Below are 23902 nucleotides of genomic sequence, written 5' to 3' on the forward strand. Positions count from 1 at the left end.
CTTCATAGGGCTTCATCAGCTCCCATGGTGGCATCATCTTCATCACCATCATCTCCATCATGATTTTCATCACTATGATCATTACCATCATGCCCATCACCACTATTATTACCATCATCTCCACCATGATCTTCATCACCATCACACCCATGACCACCATCATCATCATCTCCACGATGATCTTCATCACCATCATGCCCATGACCACTATCATCATCATCTCCACCATGACCTTCATCACCATCACGCCCATGACCACCATCATCATCATCTCCACCATGATCTTCATCGCCATCATGCCCATGAACATCATCATCATCTCCACCATGACCTTCATCACCGTCACACCCATGACCACCATCATCATCATCTCCACCATGACCTTCATCACCATCACGCCCAAGACCACCATCATCATCATCTCCACCATGACCTTCATCACCATCACGCCCATGACCACCATCATCATCTCCACCATGACCTTCATCACCATCATGCCCATGACCACCATCATCATCTCCATCATGATCTTCATCACCACAATCATCACCATCATTCCCATGACCACCACCATCATCATCCTCTCCACCATGATCTTCATCACCATGATCATCAACATCATGCCCACGACCATGATCACCTTCTTCGTCATCATCATCACTTCCATTGTCATCACCACCATGATCATCTCCCACATTACTTCCATCACCATCATCCTTGTGACCACTGTCATTGTCACCATCATGACCATCACCATCATCATTCTCACTACATATAATCACTATGACCATCATGATCATCACCCATCATCACCAACATCCTCATCATAAAATCAGTGCCTTGCATGGTGCCTGTGGCATTCATAAATCAAGGTCACTCTTGTGATTCCATCTCCCTGGGGTTCCCCTAGGTCCCCACAAATGTCATTGATACCTTGTTTTTAATTAGATACTTTGGTTTTCATTTTTTGATTGGGAGCATCTTAAGCCCCTCAAATCCCATATAAGGTCACACATCTCCCCTCAGAGGCCTTTCTTCCTCCTCTGGGGTGGTGGTGGTTGGTGCAGGTGTGCTGGGCGGCCAGGCTCTCTCGGCCAGTCTCTTTACAACCTCACCCAGCTGCCCCAGACCCCGGGTGGCCTCCACCAGCTGAATCAGCCCCAGTTCCAGAGCTTGGCGCTGCTGCTGGTCCTGCTTCAGGACCTGGGTCAGCCTCTGCAGCTGGCCACTCACATCCCTCACAGCAGCCACTAGCTCTACCAGGGCAGGCGGCTCACAGGCCATGACCTTTACGGGTGGTGCTGGAGTCACACATGGGCCAACGGGGTCTGGGTCCTGCCCAGGGGTTGGCCTTAGGGTGAAATGGTCAGGAGGAGGTTGATCCAAGGGGTGGACCGTGGAAGACAGATGGAGGTCAGAGGTCCCTGTGGGGTCAGAGGCTGAGTGTGGGGTCTGGGTGGGTGGTGGAGTTGGTTTGGGGCTCTGGCTTCTTGGTGGTTGGAAATCCTCAGTGGACAGTGTGTCCATGCTTGGGCCTGGAGAAGACCTGGGGTGGATGGACTCTGAGGCTGAAAAAGGCGCTAGGCTGGACATCTGAGAGAGATGAGCGGCTCCCATGGAGGTCAACCAGGGGTGCAGGCTAGGCTTGACTGCTGGCGCTGGAGTGGGAGAGAATTCTGTTCCCAAGGAAGTTAGAATGGATTTGACAGTAACCACAGGGGTTGAGGTAGGGTCAGCAGTCACGGTGGGATGAGTAGAGGTGGTAGAATGAGGGGTCATGGTGGAGTCAGGGGTCGTGGCAGGGTAACTGGTTGTGATAGGGTGGGGGGTTGTAGTGGGTTGAGCAGTGGTAGAATGAGGGGGTGTGGTGGACTGAGGGGTCGTGGTGGGGTATGGGGTTGTGGTAGGGTGAAGGGTTGTGGTGGGGTGAGGGGTTGTGGTAAGGTAAAGGGGTGTGGTGGGTTGAGGGGGTGTGGTGGGTTGGGGGGGTGTGGTGGGTTGAGGGGGTGTGGTGGGTTGAGGGGGTGTGGTGGGTTGGGGGGGTGTGGTGGGTTGAGGGGGTGTGGTGGGTTGAGGGGGTGTGGTGGGTTGGGGGGGTGTAACAGGTTGAGGGGTGGTGGTGGGGTGAGGGGTTGTGGTGGGGTGAGGGGTTGTGGTGGGGTGAGGGGTTGTGGTAGAGTGAGGTGTTGTAGTTGGGGGAAGGGTGGTAGTGGGTTGAGAGGTAGTGGAGGTAGAGGGGTGAGAGGTCAAGGCAGAGTGAGGGCTGGTAGTGGGGTAGGGGCTTATGGAGGGGTCTGGGGATCTGGAATGATCTGGAACTGAGTTGGGGTATGGAGCTGTGTCCAAGTTTGGGATTGTGGCAGATTCTGTAGTCAACTCTGAGGTAGAAAAAAGGTGGGTCACCACCTCTGGTACAGAGGGGTCAGAGGTCAGCTCTTTGGGCAAGGCGGGTGGTGGGGTAGGTGAGAGATCAGACGGCGATGCTGCAATCACAGTGGCGTCAGGGGTAGACAAAGTGAGGCCAGGGGTTGTCAAGGTGAGGTCAGAGCTCATCCAGGAGGCCAGGTCCGGGCTGGGTGGCAAAGTGTCAGGAGGGTCAGAGGTCACCTTCCGCGTTGAAGCTGCCTCAGGAATGAACCATGGCGCAGGGCTGGAGGTCACGGAGGTCACCGGTGAGCCCGGGGGCTCTGACGAAGCGGAGGGATCTGGGGAAGGGGCAGGGGGCACCGTCCGGGACGATGTGGGGCGCAGCAGCCTACGCTGGGGCCACAGTTTTCTCTCGGAACCTGGAGGAGGAGGAAAGACGGATAGCCCGAGGTCAGTCCGCCCCACCTACTCCCGCGGCCCGCCACGCCCCTCCAGGGAAGAGCTGACCAATGAGAAGGCGCAAGGCCTCGTGACGTCTTGGGTCGCCGGCAGACTTCAGCCCCCCCCCCCAGCGCCCCACCTCCCCACCTCCTGCAATGTCTCCAGGCGCCACCTGGCGTCCTCCACTGCGCGTGAGGGACGCGACGGAGAGGGCTACCTCAGAAGGCAGGAGGCAGCGAAAATGTGGGGGGGCAGCAAGTCGGTGGGAGCACTGGAAGCTTGCAGGGAGTTGCGAAAGTGTGGGGGATGTGGAGGCTTACCTGGGGATGCAGGAGGGGCCGCAGGGGTATTTGGGGGAGGGATGTGGGAAATGCCAGAAGGGGCAGAAGTGTGAGGGGGGATGCAGAGCGGTTCCAAAGCGCAATCTCAGTGATCAAGATTTTTATGTCACAGTTTTAAGTAAAATTATCGCAAAAGATCCAAAAAAGAGACTTAAATTTTTGCCTTTAGTTAAATTTTTGATATTTAGTTCACTGTGAATGTTTTGCATGAATTTGTTATTTTAAAAATATAAAGGTATTATCTACCTTGATGGCTGAGTGTTTGGGCAGCCCCTTAAATTTAGGGACTGAGTTAGAGTGAGAAGCCTCGCCCTCTTTTCCTGGCCTAGCTTCCAGGTAAGAACGGATTGTATCCCTTTTTGCAAATGCAGGGAATCAGGCCTGGATGGTGGGTAACCTGCCATAGGTGGCACGGATACAGTTCACAAATTGCGGGGGAAAGATGCGAAGCAAGGTCCTCTGCATTTAGAGTTTAGACCATTAAACGTCACTTTCTCAGTGATGGAAATGATAACACGTGGCCACTGAGTACCTGAAATGTGGCTAGTCTGCCCAAGGAAATGGTTTGGATTCATTTACACTTAAAATAGCCAGCTGTATTGGTAGCTACCATATTGAATGACACAGCGCTAGAGGATTCCAGTTTTCCTGTAGGATTTTTTAGGTGCATCTTGTTCCTGCCTTGTGTTTACAACGTTGGAGAAGCAGTTAAGTAAAGGGCTTGGCCTCCAGCCAGGCTGCCTGGGCTTACACCCCGGCTCCATCGCTTCCTAACTGGGTGACTGTGGACAAGTCACAAAACTGTCTTGAATCTCGGTTTGTGGATGAGCTGTCATGAGGATTCAGGGAGCTCATGTGTATACAGAGCACTTATCACAATGCTTAGCACATAATAGACACTCTCATGACTATTAATACTGTCATAGGCCTTGATGTCTGTACCTCAATTTCTGTTTTCTGTGAAATGGGCATTAACACCTACATCATAGGGCTCATGTAGATGTTATGAGGGCTAAAGGGGTAATAGGCAGGTGCCCCTAATTTCACTGAATTGTTTTTATCGATATATATATATATATATATATATATATATATATATATATTGCTTAGAATAATAATACCTGACATGCGGCATATTGTTCAGTAAATGTTGGCTGGTTTTAGTTACTATTTCAAGAATCTCAGCTTGCTTAGGTATTGTAGGGGTTCAGATATCTAGAGTGGTATTGATTTTTAATTTTTCAGACCCACGGTGCAGAGAGCTAAGCTAATCATACTCCTGTGTACATTGTCACCAACAGTCCTGCAGGGTCTCCTCTTCCTTTTTCTCCTTTTTCCTCCCCGACCTCCATCCCTCTCACTTTCTCCCATAGCTACCTCCTTTAACGTATTTGACATATGTCCTTAAAGGTATGTATGTTCTCACACAATATAGAATCCATATAAGTGCGTATGTTAATACATTAAGTGTACGTGTATTTTTGTGTTTGTGCTTTGAGTTTTTGTAAATCACATTCTGCTGGAGCTCTCACTCTGGTTCTGACTTCCTTCCTCCATATCATGTTGTTCGTACCTACCATGAACTGTGTGTGCTGCTGTGTGTGCAGCTAGTCATTCTTTTAGCTATTGCATGGATCCATCGTGTGCACCCATTGCATTTCTCGTTACCCACTGTCGGACACTTAACTTGCCTCCAACTCCCTGATACCACACCGTTCCAAAGAACACCTTCATATATGTTTCCCTTATAAGCCTACCTAAGAATTTCTCTGGAATACACATCTAGGAGCAGGATTGCTGGGTCATAATGTGCAATCATATTTAATTTCACTAAAATTTTTAAAAGTTTTCTGTATTTAAGCAATCTCTACACCCAACGTGGGGCTTGAACCCACGATCCTGAGATGAAGAGTTGCGCGCTCTTCCGACTGAGCCAGGCAGGTGCCCCTAATTTCGCTGAATTGTTTTTATCGAATCGCTGTATCCAGTGGGGATGTCTGTCTCCTTACGTCCTCACCCACACTTGATATTAGCTACCTTTCCATTTTTTTTCCAAGCTTGTCATCATTTTCATTTGAATTTCCTGATTTCTTTTGAGTGTGAGTGTTTCTACATAAACTTGTTGGCCATTTGGGCTTCCCCTTCTGTGAATCACCTGTTCATAACTCTTACCCATTTTCTTAGAGCGTTTCCTGTCATTTTCTTACTGATTTGTCAGAGTGAACTGCATAGTATAGGTTAGGGTTTCTCAAATCCGGGCATTGTTGACATTTGGAGCTGGGATTCTTTGTTGTGGGGGACTGTCCTGTGCGGAGTAGGATATGTAACAACATCCCTGGCCTCTACCCATTAGGTTCTAGTAGACTCCCTTCTTTTAGTTGTGACGATCCCAAACATATTCTGATATTGCCAACCATCCCCAGTTGGGACCACTGATGTAGATAATAACCCCTTGTTTCAGGGTGTATTTCTGTTGGGTCTGTGGGGTAAGAGTGGGGTCACCACTGGGGAATGTGCAGTCCATCTCTGCCCCACAACACAAACACCCTGGTCCCTCACCACAGCTACATGCCTCACCTGTGTCTCCACGGATCCTTGGAGCTGGAGAGGGACGGTCTGGGTCTCGGGTGGTGCCAGTGGTAAGAGTGGTGGGTGTCCCCTTGGGCAGAGCCCCTCCTGAAGGTGTATCCCATGTCCGAAAAGACTCGCAACCATCCTTGTCACCTTAAGAGATATAGGGAGAACTGAGTCTCACTTCTCTTGATTTTGACCCTCTGTTCATCCCGGAATTCAACTCAGGCCTCATCCTGTGTCACCTGGACCACCACCCCAATCTCCTCCCTGACCCCACAGCCACCCTGGTGACTCAGCTGAGATGCTTTCAACTACCAATAACAGAAACTGGGACTAAACTAGCTTATAAAATAAGAACAGTTATTACTTCGCTTTCCTGAAGTCCCTGCTCTTCCTCATTCTTTATTTTTTTTTTTCCCAGGGGGAAAAAACCCTGTAATATATTTAGTAATGAACTACCAGGAATATTTCCATAATATTTTTCCTAGGTCTCTTAGATAATCTCTACATGACAATTTTATATAACATAGAAATGTATAATATACAGCCGACCCTTGAACACTGTGGGTTTGAAATGTGTAGGTCCACTTATATGTGGATTTTTTCCATAAACACAGTACAGTACTGTAAATGCGTTTTCTCTTCCTTATGATTTTAGTAACTTTTTTCTCTAGCTTACTAAAAATTCAGTGTAATACATATATATACATATACATACATACATACATACATACATACATACAAAATGTGTGTTGTTTATGTTATTGGTAAGGCTTCCAGTCAACAGTAGGCTATTAGTAGTTAAGTTTTAAGGGAGTCAAAAGTTACATGGAGATTTTCAACTGCGTGGGAGTCGGTGCCCCTAACCCCCATGTTGTTCAATGGTCAGCTGTGTAATATAAAAATATGCCATTTTATAAATGTAAAATATACCATTTTATATAGGGAGACTAGAAAGATTGAAATAAGTCTTCTAGCTTGATCAAAAAACTTATTTTAACAATAGCTTTGTTGAGATATAATTCATATACCTTAAACTGTACAATTCAGTGGGTTTTAGTGTATTCAAACTGTGCAACCATAAAGTCCACGTTCCTCAAATCCCTTCATTAACTGTCCCTGCCCACCTCTCCAGCACCTTCCACACGTTGCTGCTCACACTGGACCCCAAACCTTGAGGTGCTCAGAAGGATGGTGTCTGCCACCCTGGACATGTTTGTCCTGGTCGCCTTGAGCTCTGTGGCTAGCTGTCCCAGGTGCAGAAATCCCTGGCTTTGTCACCTAATACACTGCATGCCAACAGAACAAGGGTCTTCATCCCGATGCCCAGCACGGCAGATACTATACTCATGTCTCCCTGTTAACTGTTCTTAATTAAATACCTTCCCCATGCCTGATAAATACCTTAAGAGGATAGCTATGAAATCCTACCTGATGGTCATACTCATTAGGAATTTTATTTTATTTTATTTTATTTTAATTTTTTTTAACGTTTTTATTTATTTTTGAGACAGAGAGAGACAGAGCATGAATGGGGGAGGGGCAGAGAGAGAGGGAGACACAGAATCAGAAGCAGGCTCCAGGCTCTGAGCCGTCAGCCCAGAGCCCGACGCGGGCCTCGAACTCACAGACCGTGAGATCGTGACCTGAGCCGAAGTCGGACACTTAACCAACTGAGCCACCCAGGTGCCCCATGGAATTTTAAAAAACATTAGCAGCACTATTAATTTAAAAATTAAAAATGGAAAAAAGAGTTTAGAGGGAAAAAAAAAAAAAACCATTAGCTGTGAAGACTTCTTCTCGGGATGCTGGGTTTTAGGAGGGCTCCATTAAGAACACAAATGGAAGCTCTCTTCCTGTTAAAGTGTCAGTCCCCCAACTGCAAGCACACGCATTGGGTCTCTGTGTTCTTGAAATGTGCTCTAAGATATGGCCACCTGCTCATGGTCCATTAGTGTGTGATCGATTTGATTTTTTTTTCATTGAAATATATGCATTTTTAATTGAAAAAAGCAGCATGGCAGAGTTATAGCCCTCATGAGACCCAACCACATCCCTTCCCTGCATCAGGGGGAGCCGCTGCTCAAAGTCCAGCTTATCATTGCCAAACATGTCTTTACAGCTTGGCTACAGAGGAAGTACTCCCCGACGCCATATTGTTTCTCCACACTTCCTACGATTAGTTTAAGACCATGCACATCCACGTATATCCCGTACATGTCCTTGGGCAGCTACTTCTCGGACGTGTCCCTTCCTAGCTGGGTGAACAAGCCACCAATTTCTCCACGACTCAATTTCCTCACCTGTAAAGTGGGTACCGTGGTGGCATCTACTGAATGGCATGTGATAAGCTTATTCTTGGAATTGAATCCATATATCTCCGGTTCCTTCTTTTTAACCTTTGGATAATGTTCTATTGTACAAATACACATCTGTTGGTTCATCAACGCCCCTGTTGACAGAGGGCTAGGCTGTGGCCAATGTTCCGCGGTTACAAATACAACTGTAGTGAATTTATACTTGTGTCCCTGGGCTCATGAGTGAGAGCTCAACACCTAGTTGTACAATTGCTGTGTGAAAGGCAAATGCATCTCCCTAGTGTCAAACCGCTCTCCTACCCAGGAACAGAGTCTCATGCCCACCTTTATCCCACATCCTTGGTGCTGTCAGACATATTAATTTTTGGCAATCTCATGCGGAGAGGGTGGGTGGAGAAGCTGCTGTCTCAGTACAGATGACCAAACTGAAGCCCAGAGAGGGCAAGGGGCTTTCCCAAAGTCACACAGCTAAGGCGCAGTATTAGGTTTCAGACCCACACAGGTCTACCTGGTCCTAAATGGAGACCTCTTTCCCTCGGGGTGCAAATTTCCCGAGTCTTCACTCCTTCCCTGGTGAGCTTTTATTCAACCTGCAGGATTTTATTCAAAGCCCCCTCCCTTTTCCCCCTCAATGAAGTCATGCCTTGCTTTATGCTTCCTGGGTTCTTCAGAGCTAACTCTGTCATATGCTCCTTCCCTGTCTCCGTGGCTAGAGTGGCTACGAATGTAAATGATGGAGTATGAAGCCAAGCTCTGCCCTTTGCTGTACTGGCCTCTCTGCACCTCAGTTTCCTTATCTGTAAAACGGTGTTAAGGATAGTTCTCTTCTCATAAGGTTCCACGGGGAGGAAGTGAATTAAACCATGTGACACATGTAGATGGTGCCTGGCACATGGAGAGCATTTGATGAATATTAGCTATTACTGTTTTTATTATCATCCAACCTCTACATTTAATCCTGCATTCGATCTTGGGTCCTCTCCCCTCTGCACGGCCTCATGCAGCCATGACATACGGCAAGAGCCCAAATCCATGAGTCATCCCACCTCCCGAGCTGGGTGTGGGAGGTCCGCTAGGCACAGCTGTCCGTCTGCATAGCCTCATCCATCCCCACGGCTTCAAATTCCAACTGTCGACTTATAGCTTCAGCCCAGGCACACCTCAGAGCTCCAGGATTGCGTATCTAATGTGTCCACTTGAGTGTGTCCAATGCATCCCCAATGGATCTATATTCCCACTGTGGTCCTCTGCATCCACCCGCAATGTCCCCAGATCCAGTGGAAGGTGGGTTCCCATCCCCTACCTTCCTCTTCTCACACCCTATCTGACCCATCGCTCAAATACCTCAGCTCAAAACTCCCACCATACAGCTGACATACATCCACTTCTCCCTCAGTCTCCACCACCACCCCAGTCAAGACCACTGTCACCTCGCCATAGACCTCCGGGTCTCCCTCCATGCACTCTAGCTTCTCCATCCATTTCTCATCTGGCATCCTCAGTGACTGCTTTGAAAATACACATGTGATCATGTCCTTCCAAACTTAAAATTCTCCACCACTGCATGCAGAACAAAACTCAAATTCTAGCCTCCTCTCCTATCACTCTCCCCCTGCCCGGCACACTCTGCTTCAGCCATGCTGATGTCCTGGCCCTTCTCTTAAGGTCATCATTTACAGGGCACTTTCTCAGTAAGGAATCTCTTGCCCATCCTACTCTAAATTGTAAATCTCAGCCTCCCTTTCCCTTGCTCATCACTGCTACGTTCCCAGGGGTTAGTATTCGTGCCTGACACACAGTGGGCATTTAACAGAAAGTTAATGTCCGTGTCTCCAAATTCTGAGAAGCCTCAAGAAATGTTACTTCAGTGAACTAGGAAGTGAAAATCCAAGCTTTGTGAGCTTCAGCTAGACTTTGTCTAGCTTCGGCTGTATGCCGTCTCCAGACTTACACTGTGGTTTCTCATTCATTCATTCAACCAATCATTCAACAAACATTTAAGTTCCTACTGAGTCTCTACAACACAGATTCTGTGGTAGATAGAATAACGCTCCCCCAGAGATGTCCATGCCCTAATCCCCAGAACCTGTGAATATGTTACCTAATGTGGCAAAAGGGATACTGCAGAATGTGATTAAAGGTCCAGACCTTGAGATGAAGAGATCGTCCTGCATCAGTCCAAGGAGACCCAATCCAATTGGGACAACTCCTTAAAATCAGGACAGAGAAAGATCTGAAGGCAGTTCGGAGAGATGCAACATTGCTGGCTCCGAAGACGGAAGAAGGGGCCAAGAGCCAAGGAATGTGGGCGCCTCTAGAGGCTGGAAAAGGTACAGCAATGGATTCTCCCTAGAGCCTCCAGAAGGAACACATCCCTGCTGACGCCTCGGTTTTAGGCCCTAGGAGACCCCTGTTGAACTTCTGGCCTACAGAACTGCAAAATAAGTTTGTGTTGTTTTAAGCCACTAAATGTGTGGTTCCGTGTCAGGGTAGCAATACAAACGGACAGTTAAACACACGACAGAACTAAAAGTCCAGTGGAGATGACAATGGCCCAGACTGGCAGTGCAATTTTCTCAACGTCAGCTTTTTTGCTCCTCTGAGAAATCCTTTCCTCCTGGTGTCTGCTGCTGGGGATAATACCACTTCCTCTGTGAGGCTTTTCCCGATTGCTCTGCTAGAAAGAACGACTCCTTCCCCAGGACTGTTCATTTACGGTAAATAAACCTAACAGCCAACGTTCTGTGGTTTGAAACTATTTCACACACATTTTGCTCGTTGGTTTGCGACCGGAGGTCACCCAGCTAGTTCTCATCTTGGTGGAGCCACAACCGGAACCCAAGGAGTTGGACTCCAGAACTCAGCGCTAATTCCCTCAGTAATTCAGTAATATTTCCCAGCCCAATGAGCAAACTGTGTGTGAAATCGTTTCAAATGGATCGCCATGGGGGTTCCTGAGTTCAAGTTCTGAGTCGGAGTATTTTTCCCCCCACCTGAAACACGAGCGTTAACAACAGGACGCAGGTCTCCCGGTTGTTGGAACCACGCGTGCCCAGCACAGAAAAGGTGAGCTCTCCTGCACTGCTTCCTCAGAGGAAGAAAGTGAGGCTCATAGAGGTGGACTCATGTTTTTCGAGGTCACCTTGCAGTGAGGACAAGAGTCCACGTCTATGCTTGCTCCCACTCCCCAGCTGGCCTCACTGTGAAGACGGTACACGTGACTACCCCGAGCCTCCCCCTGCACAGTTCGCACTTCTCGGTGCTCAAGCAATGCCTTCTCACCCCGCACCCCCCCACTCCCAGGGAAGGGACTCCCCGCCCAGCGTGTGACCGTCTCCACCGCGAGGGGGCGCCACGGGACAGGCAGGGGTCCCGCTCCGGGTTGCAGAGAACAAGAGCTCTAGAACCCTGGCCACAATGCACCGAGGTGCAGCACCTCTAAAACTGGGCTGGACGGGCCCTGGCTCTCACAACTCGGGTCCCCCACCCTACAGCGCGGCGGCCCCTCGGCCTGCTCCTCCCCTCCCTCTCTCGCTCGCAACACAAGCCCAGCCTCGCAGACAGGCGGCAGCTCTAGAAGCCCCCGAGGCGCTTCACCCGGCTTTTATTACCGCGGGCGGGGGCTGGCCGGCCAATCAGGAGGCGCAGAGCGCCTGTGACGTCACACGGCGTGAGACCGCTGGAGCCGGGCTCTCTCGCCAAGGGCCGCGGAGTGCGCGTGCGTGCTGCGCGCCACAAAAAGGCGGGAAAGGGGGCGAGGGGAGGGGCGGTCCTGAGGGGACGAGTCTCGCAGAAGAGGGGCAGAGGAGCGCGGGGCGACAGGCAGAAGTGGGACCTTCAGGAGATGGGAGGGCACACGGAGAAGCAGAGGGCGAGAGCAGTCCGAGGCGCAGCGGGTGCGGCAGGCTGGACCGGGCGGCAAAGGTGGGGCCGGGGCAGGAGGAGACAGCCGTGAGGAGAAGACGAAGAAGCCACCGTGCGAGGCAAGGAGCACGAGGGTGACAAGGAGCGCGGGGGGGGGGGGGGAGGGGGATGGTCAGATGGGGAAAGTAGTGACCCGGCCTGAGAAACAGCGGAACCCGAAGAGGAGGCGGAGGCGTGGAGTGTGGAAAACAGGAAGGCTGGGAGCGTGCACTGGATGCGAGCACGCGAGAGCCACGGGGAGCAGGAGGCGGACACGCGGAGATGCGGAGACGGAGGGGCGGCGTGGATGGGCGAGCGGGGAGGGCCGAGAGGATGGAGGGGCGCGTGCACGCGCACGCACGCGGGCCAAGGAGAAACTCGCGAGAGCACCAACACGCACGCGGGGGCGGGCCACAGAGAAACCCGCGACAGCACGCTACGCGCAGGGACGTGGGCCGCGCAAACGCTCACGAGTGCACGCGCCCACACGTACGCGCACGCGCAGGGACGTGGGCCGCGCAGACGCCCACGAAGGCACGCGCACGCACGTACACGCAAGCGCCAGGGCGCTGGCCCGGGAGGGAGGCGCTGTGAAGCCGGAGAGGGCCGGGCTGAGGCCCACGCCCCCAGGTGTGGCCACAGAGGTGGAAAGGACAGTTCCCGCTGCAGTGAGAGGGGCCGCGGGCCGAACTGTGGGGCTGAAGGCCGCCCCACTGGCCAAAGGGAGGGGAACCCTCCATTCGGGGCTCCTCACCCCGCCACTGAACCACTCCCTGACCCAGACCAGAGCATGAGGGGAGGACCAAGTGGAGGGCGCTGGGGGGATGACAACGCGGTGACCTGGGCCAGCTGGGGCTGTCGGGGTGGAAGGGCCCAGGCTCAGGTGTCACTGCTGGTTGGCTGGTTTGCGGGAGGACCGTGGGCTCAGACCCTGCGAAGTCTGGTCTGATTCTCGGAGACACACGGTGCCTGGGGTGGGAATGGGGGGGGGGGGGTCTCCTCTTCAAGCCTCTCCACGAGGAGTTCCAGAGGGAACGTTTTAGGGGCCCTAGGGCCACGGAAAACTTGCCTGGGGAGGCGCGCACAGGTCGATGATGGCCCCCTCCGCACCCTGGCCGTGCCCCTCACCTGTGTGTGGAAGACGCCTGGTTGCTGGGGAGGGTCCCCCTGGGCTTTTGGTGGTGCCCCAGGAGAGCGTGTGTCCAGGCACCCCTGCGGCGGTGGTCCCCTTGGCCAGGTCCTCTCCCGAGGTGGGATCCCAGGTCCAGGGGGGATAATCATCCTCATCGGCGTAGCCTTGGGAGAAAGTGGGGCATGGATTGAGCCCTGCCCTGTCTCCAAGGTCCTTGCTGCAGCTCCAAACTACCCTTCCAGAATCTCCTGCAGTGACTCTGGGTCCCCCACCCCATCCCCAGTACCAGTGCAGGTGAGCCCCACGTCTTCCTCGTGGTCACAGTTGTGCTGGCCCCATGCCCCAGCAGGGCAGTCACTCAGCGAGGCCTCGATTCCCTTGCAGCCCACGTCATCCAGCCAGATGGGGCCCGTCCCGGGGCCGTAGTGGGTTTTGCCCACTCGGGGCCGGACCCTTCCACAGCCCAGCTCCCAGCAGGCCACGGTACTGTCCCGCAGGTCCCAGCTGTCATCGCACACTGTCCCCCAGCGCCCAGCATGCCACACTTCCAGCCGGCCAGCACACCGGTTGGGCCCATCAGCCAGACGCACGCGGAACGGGCCTGCCGGTAGAAGGCCCCAAGTCAGGAGGGGTCAAGAGGGGCCAGCCTCACCTCTTGTGTTCCCTCCACTCACCTGATCCCCGAGTGGTGCTCCCAGTGGGGGAGGGGGCTGGGTCTTTGGGTGACTCTGGAGAACCCTGTGCTGCTAGGATCTCAGCTGATGACTCCTTGGGGGTCAGAGGGATTCGCGTTGCGGTGGCCTCAGAGGTCACCTCTCGGGGGCCTTGAGTGGTTGACGTTGCCATGGCCTTAGAGGTCCGTTCTCGGGGGGCCCGGGGAGTCCGTGTTGCAGTGGTATGTGAGGTCATCCCGTGGGGGACCCCAGTGGTCAGCTTTGCAGTAGACTCTGAAACTGGTCTGTGGGAGGCCTCGGTGGTCAGGGTTGTGGTGGTCCGTGAGGTCAGTTCAAGGGGCCTCTGGGTGCTCAGGACCCTGGAATGTTTAGTGGTTGGCATCACGGGGGGCTGAGTGGTCGGTCGCTTTGCATTTTTGGTCACCCACTTCTTAGTACTCTTGGGCATTTTCCCTGGGGCCTTGGTGGTGGTTTTCTCAGGAACGCTGGGGGTCAGCCTCGCAGAGGGCTTGGTGGCCAGCTCCCCGGGAAGCCAGGCGTCTGGATCTCTACCCAGGCCAGGGATCCAGCTCCAACTGAAGGGGTCTGAGATAGAGTCCAGGCCAGGGGTCTCTGGAAGGTGCGAGGAGAGGACAGGGAAGATGGCGGACACCATAATGACAAGATTATCTGTCTACACCTCCCCTCTCTGCAATCACCAAGTTTCCATTAATCCCTTCATTATTCATTCACTCATTCACGTGACAAACATTTGTTGAGCATCTTCTGCAATCCAGGCACTGTGCCAGACCCTGGGGATACTGTGGCCAGCCAAATCTGACCCCACCCCCTGCCTCCTTGTCTCGTACAGCGATGTGACTGGCCCTCTGTGCCCTTCTCACATCCGACCTGTCGTCCTCCTCTCTCTGGCCACGCGTGGCCTCACTTCCTGTGACTTCTCACTGTCCACCTCTCACCAGTCACCAGGGTGGTACCAGATCTGACAGCTCACTCCCCAGCTGAAAACCCTGCTGAGGCTCCCACGGCCTCCAGAGGAGAGGGAAAGGGCATAGGTGCAGGGGCTCCATTGCTACGGCTGCCACTGTTCTCTCATCTCTCGGATTAGCACTGTGTGCAGGAAAATGTTCACTGTGCCCAGAGGAAGGTTGGGCCCTTTGCCCCCCGGCTCCTGGGGCGACCAGAGAATCGGTACCCACGTTGTGCCGTGGACAGGTGATAGGTGGGCAGGCACAGCTTGTAACCGAGCTCCTATAAAAAGCCTGCACACCGAGTCTGGGGAGCGTCCCTGCCTGGCAGTACTTCATATGTGCTGTCACATGTCGCATGACTCCCCTGGGAGAGGGTGGCTGGAAGCTCCATGAAGGTCTCTCCTGAACCTGCCCCCTGTGCTGCCTCCCACGGCTGGCTTTTAAGACAGCTTTTCTGACTTTTGTGAGTCCTTCTAGGAAATTATGGAACCTGAAGTTGGTCTTGGGGACCTCCCAAATGGTAACAAGTCACACAGGTTTGCAGTGATCTGTTGGTACATCTTTGCGTCAGTGAGCTGCGAGCTTCCCAAAGGCCGGGACTGTGTTCTTTGCATCCGGAGGCCCCAGCACCTGGCTCAGTGCCTGGCACTCGATAAATGTTGGAAGCGAACGGTGAACACGAAGCCTGATTTTACTGCAGCTGGCCCTCACTCTGGCTTCTGTGCATCTCCCAGTGGCCCTGTCTTCACTTCCTTTCGTCTTGGGGAGCGTTCTTGGGAATGGGAGGGGGAGAAAGAATCCCAACTCTGCCACTTCGTTGCCGTGTGACCTTGTGCAAGTTACTTAACCTCTCTGTGCCTCAGCCTCATCGTGTAAATTGAGCATAACATCCACTAACTTGGACGTATTGTGAGGTCACACGTGTGAAAACACCCAGCCCAGGGCCCGGGCTTAGGAGACGGGCATTCAGTAGATGGTAGTTCCCATTCCCTCCTCCAGGAAGCCCTCCAGGAACTAGTGGGTGGCTAGGGCCTCCTTACCAGTGCAGGTGACTCCAACATCTTCATTGTGAGCACAGTTGTGCTTCCCCCAGGGCGCAGCGGGGCAGTCAGAGAGCGAAGCCTCGGTCCCCAAGCACCCCACGTCGTCCAGCCAGATGGGGCCGGCCCCCCAGCCAAAGCGGCCAGCGGCAGGGTCCGGCTGCCGAGCTCCGCCACAGCCCAGCTCGCGGCAGACCACCGCAGCGTCCCGTAGGTCCCAGCTGTCGTCACACACCGTCCCCCAGCGCCCTGCGTGCCACACCTCCAGCCGGCCCGAACACCTGCTGGGCCCTGCCACCAGGCGCAGTTGGGGGGAGCCTAGGATGGAAGAGACCCAAAGGATGGGAGTCAGGAAGCCGTCCAGCTCTCTGTGTCCCTCCACCTGCCTTCCATCCAGCCGCATATTAGTCCTCCGCTGGGCCACCGTCCGCCTTAGGCACAGGGATAGGGTCGGGCAGAGTCTCGGTTCCTCAAAAAGTTAAACATAGAATTACTGTCCCACTCCCCAGGATATACCCCAGATAAAGTGAAAATGGCTATTCACACAAATGTTCACAGCGGCACTGTTCTTGGAAACAGCCCAAACGTCCGTCACTAGATTGAAGGGACAGCAAAATGAGGTATGTATACACACAGAACAGAATATGATTCCACCTTGAAAAGGAAGGGAACTTGGGGGCACCTGGGGGGCTCAGTCGGTTAAGCTTCCAACTTCAGCTCAGGTCATGATCTCACTGCTCGTGAACTCGTTGAGCTCGTTGAGCCCCATGTCAGGCTCTGTGCTGACAGTTCCGAGCCTGGAGGCCGCTTCGGATTCTGTCTTCATTTCTCTGTCCCTCCCTCATTCGCGCGCGCTCTCTCTCAAACATAAAATAAGACAAAACTTTTTTAAAAGGAAGGGAATTCAGACACGTGTCACAACATGGATGAAGCTGGAGGGCATTCGCACAAATACTACGAGGTCCCCAGAGGAGTCCAATTCTTAGAGACAGAAAGTAGAAGCCAGGGGCTGGGGGACTAAGGAGTCCGTGTTTAATGGGTTGGGGTGTCTGTCTGGATGACAAAAAGGTCCTATAGCTGGATGCTGGCGGCTGCACGACCTTACGAATGGATTTAATGCCACTGAACTGTACACTTACTAGCGACTGAAATGGTCAATTTTATATTATGTATATATTGTACCATAATAAAAAAAAAGAGAATATGGGCCCTGGAACAAATTGCTTTCATTGGAGTCCTGACTTCCCCATATTTAAAAAAAAAATTTTTTTAACGTTTATTTATTTTTGAGACAGAGACAGAGCATGAACGGGGGAGGGTCAGAGAGAGAGGGAGACACAGAATCTGAAACAGGCTCCAGGCTCCGAGCTGTCAGCACAGAGCCCGATGCGGGGATCAAACTCACGGACGGCGAGATCATAACCTGAGCCGAAGTCGGACGCTCAACCGACTGAGCCACCCAGGCGCCCCTCCCATATTTTTTTAATCACGGGGTTTCATGAGTGACACAGAGACAAGACAGCACCCAGGGCCCGCGTGGCTGGGAGCGTCACCTGGCGTAAACACGTAGAGTACTTGGGACAGTACGCGCACACACAAGCCAGCGAATGCTGAGTGAATGCTCGTAGTTGTTGTCATTCTGCAAAAGGGGAAAGAGGCCTCCAGTAGGAGAACCAATTTTGCCCTCTCTGCGGCCTTTCCCGCAGAGGCCTTTCTCCTCCTGTTCTCGAGGAGACAGCTGCGCCAACCCTGCCTTCTTATTTTCTGTATTTCTCCTGCTGTGACGTTGGGCCTTGCTGACCCGGACAGCCTGTCCCTCGGAGGGTTGGCTGATTCCTAGAGACGCCGCCGGAGCGTGCCTTGTCTGTGCAGGCCAGCCCGTCTGGGGCCCACCCCCACCCCCCCACCGCCTCCACGCGGCTCTCACGCTCTGGGCCACCGGCCACCTGCCCTCAGCCCCCCAGGGCCGGGTGCCCCACAACCAGGGGCAGCCCCTCCGCCCCACGGCTCCCTGAAGTGATTCCAGCGAGCCGGTCCTGACCCTGCCCACCTGGCCTTGCCCAATCCTTCCCACAGAAACCACAGTCACGGCTCCTGCTGGCCTTTGCCCCTCGCTCCCTCTGCCTGCTGGCCGCCCCTGGGGCTTCCCTGGGTGGCCCCTGCCCGGGGGTGGGAGAGAAACCCACTATCTTTCCAATGACGGTCCCGTCTTGATCGGCTGGCTGCACCAACCCCGAACACTACTAACGCCGGTGTTTAAAAAATGACAACTACTGGGGCACCTGGGTGGCTCGTTTGGTTAAGTGTCTGGCTCTTGATTTTGGCTCAGGCCGTGATCTCATGCTTAGTGGGATTGAGCCCTGCGTGGGGCTCTGTGCTGACAGCTCGGAGCCTGGAGCCTGCTTCGGATTCTTTCTCTCCTTCTCTCTCTGCCCCTCTCCCACTAGCTCTCTCTCTCAAAAGAAGTAAACATTTAAAAAATCAAAACGAGGGGCGCCTGGGTGACTCAGTCGGTTAAGCCTCCGACTCTCAGCTCAGGTCATGATCCCACGGTTTGGGGGTTCGAGCCCCGCATCAACCTCTGCGCCAACAGCTGGGAGCCTGCTTGGAACACTCGGTCTCTCTCTCTCTCTCTCTCTCTCTCTCTCTCTGTCTTTCTCTCTCTGCCCCTCCGCTGCTCATGCTCACTCTCTCTCAAAATAAATAAATACACATTTTTAAAAAATGAAAATGACAACTATCGAGTGGGTCCCTTCAGCGTTTGTGAGGAGACAACCTCCAAACATTCAGGATGGTGACAGCAGAGTATTCAAGCAAGCACAGACCCTTCTGGGTGTGGGGCTCTGTTTTCTCCTCCACCCCTGATGAGAGGGTCTCTGAGCAGGGAGAAAGGGTGCGGGGGGGGGGGGGGCACCAAGGGGGAGGAGGCAGAAGGGAAGACCCCGCTTCCTTGGGGAGCATTCCAGACTCACCGGCTTCAGGTCCAGGCTCCCGCGGGGCAGTGGGGGAGGCAGGCGGAGGGGAGGCGCCCGCGGTCCGCGAGGCCTGACTCGCCGTGGGGGGCGGGGGCCCTGACGCCGCGTCGCGGGACGCAGAGTGGTTGCCGTCCGCCGCCGCCGGGGCCGTGGGAGGGACATATCCAAGAGGCATCCCTGGGGCGGGGGGACGGTGATCACCACGTGCCGCCCTCCAGCCCAGGACCGCCATTGCAGGACGAGGTTGCACGGATGGGGACAAGATGGGGCGAGGCGGCAGTCAGGACGGAAGGAGAGAGGGGCCCGTGGGGTGTACGCTATGAGACCACGCGAGCCTCCCCCCCCAGCTCTCCGCACTTCTACTGGTGGCTCTAGCATACCCCCGGCCAGGCGGTCCCTGCTGTCCTCCTCACCGTCACACACGGCCCCGGCGTCCTCCCGGTGGTGACAGTCGTGCTGGCCCCAGGGCCGTGCTGGACACAATCGCAAGGCTGTCTCGTTACCCCGACACCGAAGGTCATCCAGGAGGATGGGGCCAGCCCCCTCCCCAAAGAAGGCGCCTCCGGGGGCAGCCAGCGCGCCGCCACAGCCTAGCTCGCGACAGGCCACGGAGGCGTCCCGCAGGTCCCAGGCGTCGTCACACACGGTCCCCCAGCGCCCGCCGTGCCACACCTCCAGGCGGCCGGCACAGCCGTGGGGGCCGTCGGCCAGACGCAGCCGGGGGGCTGGGCCTGGATGTGGGGAGACGGGGAGAACAGAGAGACGGGAGACTGTGACGGGTGAGCAGGTGTAAGCCCCACGTGCAGGAAACCAGCACAGACACGCGGGTGCAGAGCCATCCGTCCGGGCCGCGGTGACGCTGCGCAGCAGGCACTCCAACCTCAGTTTGCCGGTGAGGAAAAGGCTCCAGGATGGGAAGTCTCTCGCCAAGAGTCCGGCTGTGACCTGCCCGCAATGCCCCTGCCTCCCCACGGGCAGGCCCTGGTGACATTGGCCCTGATCCCCTCCATCCACCGCCCTGGCCTGGCCCCCCGCTCCCCGGCCGCCTGCCTCAGTCCTGTAAAGCAGGGCTTCTCAAGCTCGGGACCGAGGACATCGCTGGACAGGTCATTCTTTGCCTGGGCCGTCCTGCGACTGTAGGATGTCCAGCGGCCTCCCGGGGCTCCAGTCCCCAGATGAGAGTAGCATCTACAGCGTGGCTGCCGGACTTCGCCCAATGTCCTCTGGGGAGTGGGGGATGGGAAAACCACCCCCCAGCCACCGCTGAGAACCACCTGCTACATAGGAACCTCTTCTGGTTTCAGGGTACATTTCTGTTAGGTCTTTCTGGGGTGAGGCCTACTCACCCAGGGCCCACTGGGGAGCGTGGAGTCCATCTTTCCACCCCCCCCCAGACGGGCTGGGGGGCAAATCACCCCCAGTCAGTGTTCTAGAGACACGAACCAACCAGAGGGGTCAGACACGCCTGTACTTGCATCTGCTCCTAGGAAACGAGGGGCTCCCTTGTGGGGCCCCCCCAGGAATGAAAGGTGTGGTGGGCACCAAGCTTCCCCAGGCGCCTCATGGGGTTCACTTCTCCCCAGCAACTTAGCCCTCCCTGGAGTCTTAACTTACCTCCCTTCCTCCCCCTCCCTGCCCTCTCCCTCCCTCCTCCCTTCCCCCCCCCCTCCTTCCTCCTTTCCCTGCCCTCCCTCCTCCCTGCCCTCCCCCTGGGACATGGAGGGGGAGGGAATGGAGAGGAGTAGGAGGGAAGAGAGAGAGGGAGGAGGGAGGGGAGGGAAGGGAGAGGGGGAGGAAGGAGAGGAAGGAGGGAGGGGGAGGGTAGAGAGTGGGGAGGAGGGAGAAGGGAGGGGAAGGAGGAAAGAGAGAGGGGAAGGAGGGAGGAAAGGGAGAGGGGAGGAGGGAAGAGGGGAGGGAGTGAGGAAGAGGTAGGAGGAGGAGGGCAGGGAGGGGAGGGAAGGGAAGGGAGAGTGGTAGGAGGAAGGAGGGAGGGGGAGGGCAGGGAGGGGAGGGAAGGGCAGGGAGGAGGGAGGGGGAGGGCAGGGAGGAGGGAGGGGGAGGGCAGGGAAGGGAGGAGGGAGGGGGAGGGCAGGGAGGAGGGAGGGCAGGGGAGGGAGGAGGGAGGGGGAGGGCAGGGAGGAGGGAGGGGAGGGCAGGGAGGAGGGTGGGCAGGGCAGGGAGGGGGGAGGGGAAGGAAGGGAGGAGGGAGGGAAGGGCAGGGAGGAGGGAGGGGGAGGGCAGGGGGAGGGGAAGGAAGGGAGGAGGGAGGGAAGGGCAGGGAGGAGGGAGGGGGAGGGCAGGGGGAGGGGAAGGAAGGGAGGAGGGAGGGAACGGAAGGAAGGAGGGAGGGCAGGGAGGGGGGAGGGGGAAGGAAGGGAGGAGGGAGAGGAGGGAAGGGGAAGGAGGAAGGAGAGAGTGGAGGAGAGCTCTATCAAGCAGGTGCGGGCACCGCAGCCTGTGAGTAGGGGCAGATGAGGGGGGGCAAGCAGCAGCTTCGGGTAAGCGTCCGGAAGGCGGGGGACATACCCGTGCAGACCAGCCCCGCATCCTCGCTGTGGTCACAGTTGCTCCGACCCCAGGGGCTTCGGGGACAGTCCCGCAGAGCCTGCTCTCCGCCTCCACACCCCACGTCATCCATCCACACGGGCCCTGAGCCCGGGCCGAATCTGGCGCCTCCGGGGGCGGCCAGCGCGCCCCCGCAGCCCAGCTCGCGGCAGGCCACGGCGGCGTCCCGCAGGTCCCAGCCGTCGTCGCACACGGTCCCCCAGCGCCCGCCGTGCCACACCTCCAGCCGACCGGAGCACCCGTGGGGGCCCGAGACAAGGCGCAGCCGCTCTGCGGGGGGCAGGGAAGAAGGGAGTGTTGAGTTTTGTTTGGGGGGGGGCAGCTTGGGAAAAGCAGATTCAAACAGCCCTCGTTTTCCATCCGGGGCAACCAAGGCCCAGAGGGGGCGGTGGCCTGAGATGCACCTGCCAGCCAGGCCGTGAAGAGGGGTGCCAGGATCTGAGCGGGGTGGGGTGCCTGGGTCTCCTGATCAGGTGGGCAGGTGGGGGCGGGGGACGACGGGGCGCTGGGCCTCGCTGGATCCCGAGGGGCGTAGTGGCGCTGGGGGCCTGCCAGTTACAGGTGAAGAGGAGGGCACCCAGGGGTCGCTGGGCTGGTCCAGATGTGTGGTGGGGCCTTACCGTGTCGGGGGGCTCCGGCTGTCAGCTGAGGGGCCCTGGTGGATTTGGCCTGCTTGGGTGGCCGGGGACCCTTCTTCCTGGAGCTGTTCTGTGGGGTCCCAGCCGGGCGGGGTGCTGGGAGAGACAGCGGGGAGACCTCAGCCGGGAGCCGCTCACCCTCCCGCGGGGGGGGGGGGGGGGGGGGGGGACCAGGCCACGCCGCCCGACAGCCCCAGGAGGTGCAGGAGGATGTGCAGGGGGCTGTGACGGGGGCCCTGCGGGGGACGCGGCTGCTGCCTCCATCTGTCCCCTAGGAGGCGCTAGTGCAAGACCCCTCTCCCTCACATTGGGAAGCGGGGAGAGAGCGTGGCTAGGGTGGGCTCACCGTGTGTCCCTGGAGGCTCCTCCGAGCCAGGGCTCAGCTCCCCAGACAGCCCCGGCCAGGGGTCCCCCTCCAGGATCGAAGGTGGATGGTCCCCGTCCCTGGAGTTGGCCACACGCTGACCTGAGGACAGCACAGAAGCTGTGGCCGGGGCGCCCCCCACCCCCCGCCCCAGACAGGCAGACCCGGGGGGGAGGGGCAGGCGGCAGTGAGCTGGGAGTCCTGGAGGGGGCGTCTGGGGCTGGGGGTGCCCGGACTTCTGGGTCGCGTCTGTGGGAGCGCCCCCGAAGGAGGGTCAAGGGCCCCTCACCTGCGCAGACTACGCCCGCGTCCTCCTCATGGGAGCAGATGTGGGCCTTCCAGCCGCGATGGGGGCAGAGCCCCAGCTGGCCCTCACTGCCCCGGCAGGCCAGCTCGCTCAGCCACACGGGCCCCGCGCCCTCCCCAAAGAAGGCGCCTCCGGGGGCGGCCAGCGCGCCCCCGCAGCCCAGCTCGCGGCAGGCCACGGCGGCGTCCCGCAGGTCCCAGCCGTCGTCGCACACGGTCCCCCAGCGCCCGCCGTGCCACACCTCCAGGCGGCCGGCACAGCCGTGGGGGCCGTCGGCCAGACGCAGCCTCTCTGGGGGGACAGAGGAAAGGCTGTGACAGTTGGGGGGGCGGGGCCCGGGAAAGGCGGGGTGGGGGGCTGTCTGTCCTGCAGGGTGTGGTGTGAGGCCGGCCGCCCAGCTCCTGAGTTCCCAGGAGAACAGTGGCCCCCACAGGAAGTGGGAGGCTGGTCAGCGGTGGTTCTGGGGGGGAGAAGTGCCCGAGGTCATGGGCCCACGCAGGGCAGCCAGGTTTGCAGTGGAGGGTGAGGCTGGGCAGGGGTGGGTTGCAACTGTGCAAGGTCAGGCAGCCGTGCTCAGGGCCACTTACCAACAGCCTGGATCCCCATCAGAGCTGCTGGAAGGGGGGTGGAGGGGTAGGGTAGAGTGAGGGCAGGCCCGAAGGGGTGCTTTCTCCAGTGCAGACCCCTCGTCTTAAATACCCCAACGCATGTGCACACACACACACACACACACACACACACACACACACACACAGAACGTGCACACCTCTGAACCAAAAACCCCACTACTGCAAGGCAGGACTCTGGGTAGAGGGCTGGGCAAGACTCAGGTCCCTGAGACAGGCGGGGCCCCACAAGCCTCAGGTCAGGGCTGGGAGCCAGGCTTTGTGCTCCCCCCAGGGGCCTGGCTAAGGTCAAATGGTGGGTGACCTCCCCCCCTAGGGTCAGGGCCGGTGGGGGAGGAGGGTAGGTCCCTGGGGTCCTAAGAGGGTAGGGCTGGCTGTGCAGAAGGCTGGGTCCCTCAGGGGATCAGGCAAGGAGGACCAGATGTCCCTTATCCCAAGCACCAGAGACAGGGTCCCGGAAGTCTGAGTCGTTCAAGTGGATGAGCTCAGGGGTCAGAGGTCCCTGAGTCCCCAAGGAGAAGGGGTCACTCACCGATAAGGCAGGCCAAGACCCTCATGTTTGCAGACTCCAAGGCAGGGACGGGGTGAAAGGGGACGCAAGCTGGAGAGGGGAGGAGGCTGCGGCCACCGGAGGGAGGGAAGGAGAGAGGGAGGGCGGGAGCGAGGGGA

At 56.4% G+C, this 23902-nt stretch overlaps 1 protein-coding gene across 1 annotated transcript; it reads right to left on the bottom strand.

Annotated features, from left to right (window-relative positions):
• Positions 1 to 554: 554 nt before the first annotated feature.
• SSC5D (scavenger receptor cysteine rich family member with 5 domains) lies at positions 555 to 23876 on the bottom strand. The gene is made up of 14 exons (XM_042919844.1): positions 23766 to 23876; positions 23195 to 23221; positions 22590 to 22898; positions 22283 to 22402; positions 21919 to 22032; positions 21260 to 21568; positions 19147 to 19464; positions 18731 to 18910; positions 15759 to 16076; positions 13751 to 14362; positions 13363 to 13677; positions 13073 to 13240; positions 5727 to 5873; positions 555 to 2786 (listed from the first exon to the last, which is right to left on the bottom strand). Exons 1-14 carry the CDS (start codon positions 23788 to 23790, stop codon positions 1009 to 1011), a joined length of 4740 nt encoding a protein of 1579 aa, XP_042775778.1. The 5' UTR covers positions 23791 to 23876; the 3' UTR covers positions 555 to 1008.
• Positions 23877 to 23902: the final 26 nt, after the last annotated feature.

Source organism: Panthera leo, chromosome E2, assembly GCF_018350215.1.
Source record: "Panthera leo isolate Ple1 chromosome E2, P.leo_Ple1_pat1.1, whole genome shotgun sequence".
Lineage (NCBI taxonomy): Eukaryota > Metazoa > Chordata > Mammalia > Carnivora > Felidae > Panthera > Panthera leo.

What these genes read in the sequence shown, in the direction of transcription:
- SSC5D (XM_042919844.1), bottom strand. Translation starts at nt 23,790, where the DNA reads ATGAGGGTCTTGGCCTGCCTTATCG. An exon ending in GATGGGGATCCAGGCTGTTG is followed by an intron (nt 22,899 to 23,194) that starts GTAAGTGGCCCT and finishes CTGTCCCCCCAG; the next exon opens with AGAGGCTGCGTCTGGCCGAC. An exon ending in CGCGGGCGTAGTCTGCGCAG is followed by an intron (nt 22,403 to 22,589) that starts GTGAGGGGCCCT and finishes TGCTGTCCTCAG; the next exon opens with GTCAGCGTGTGGCCAACTCC.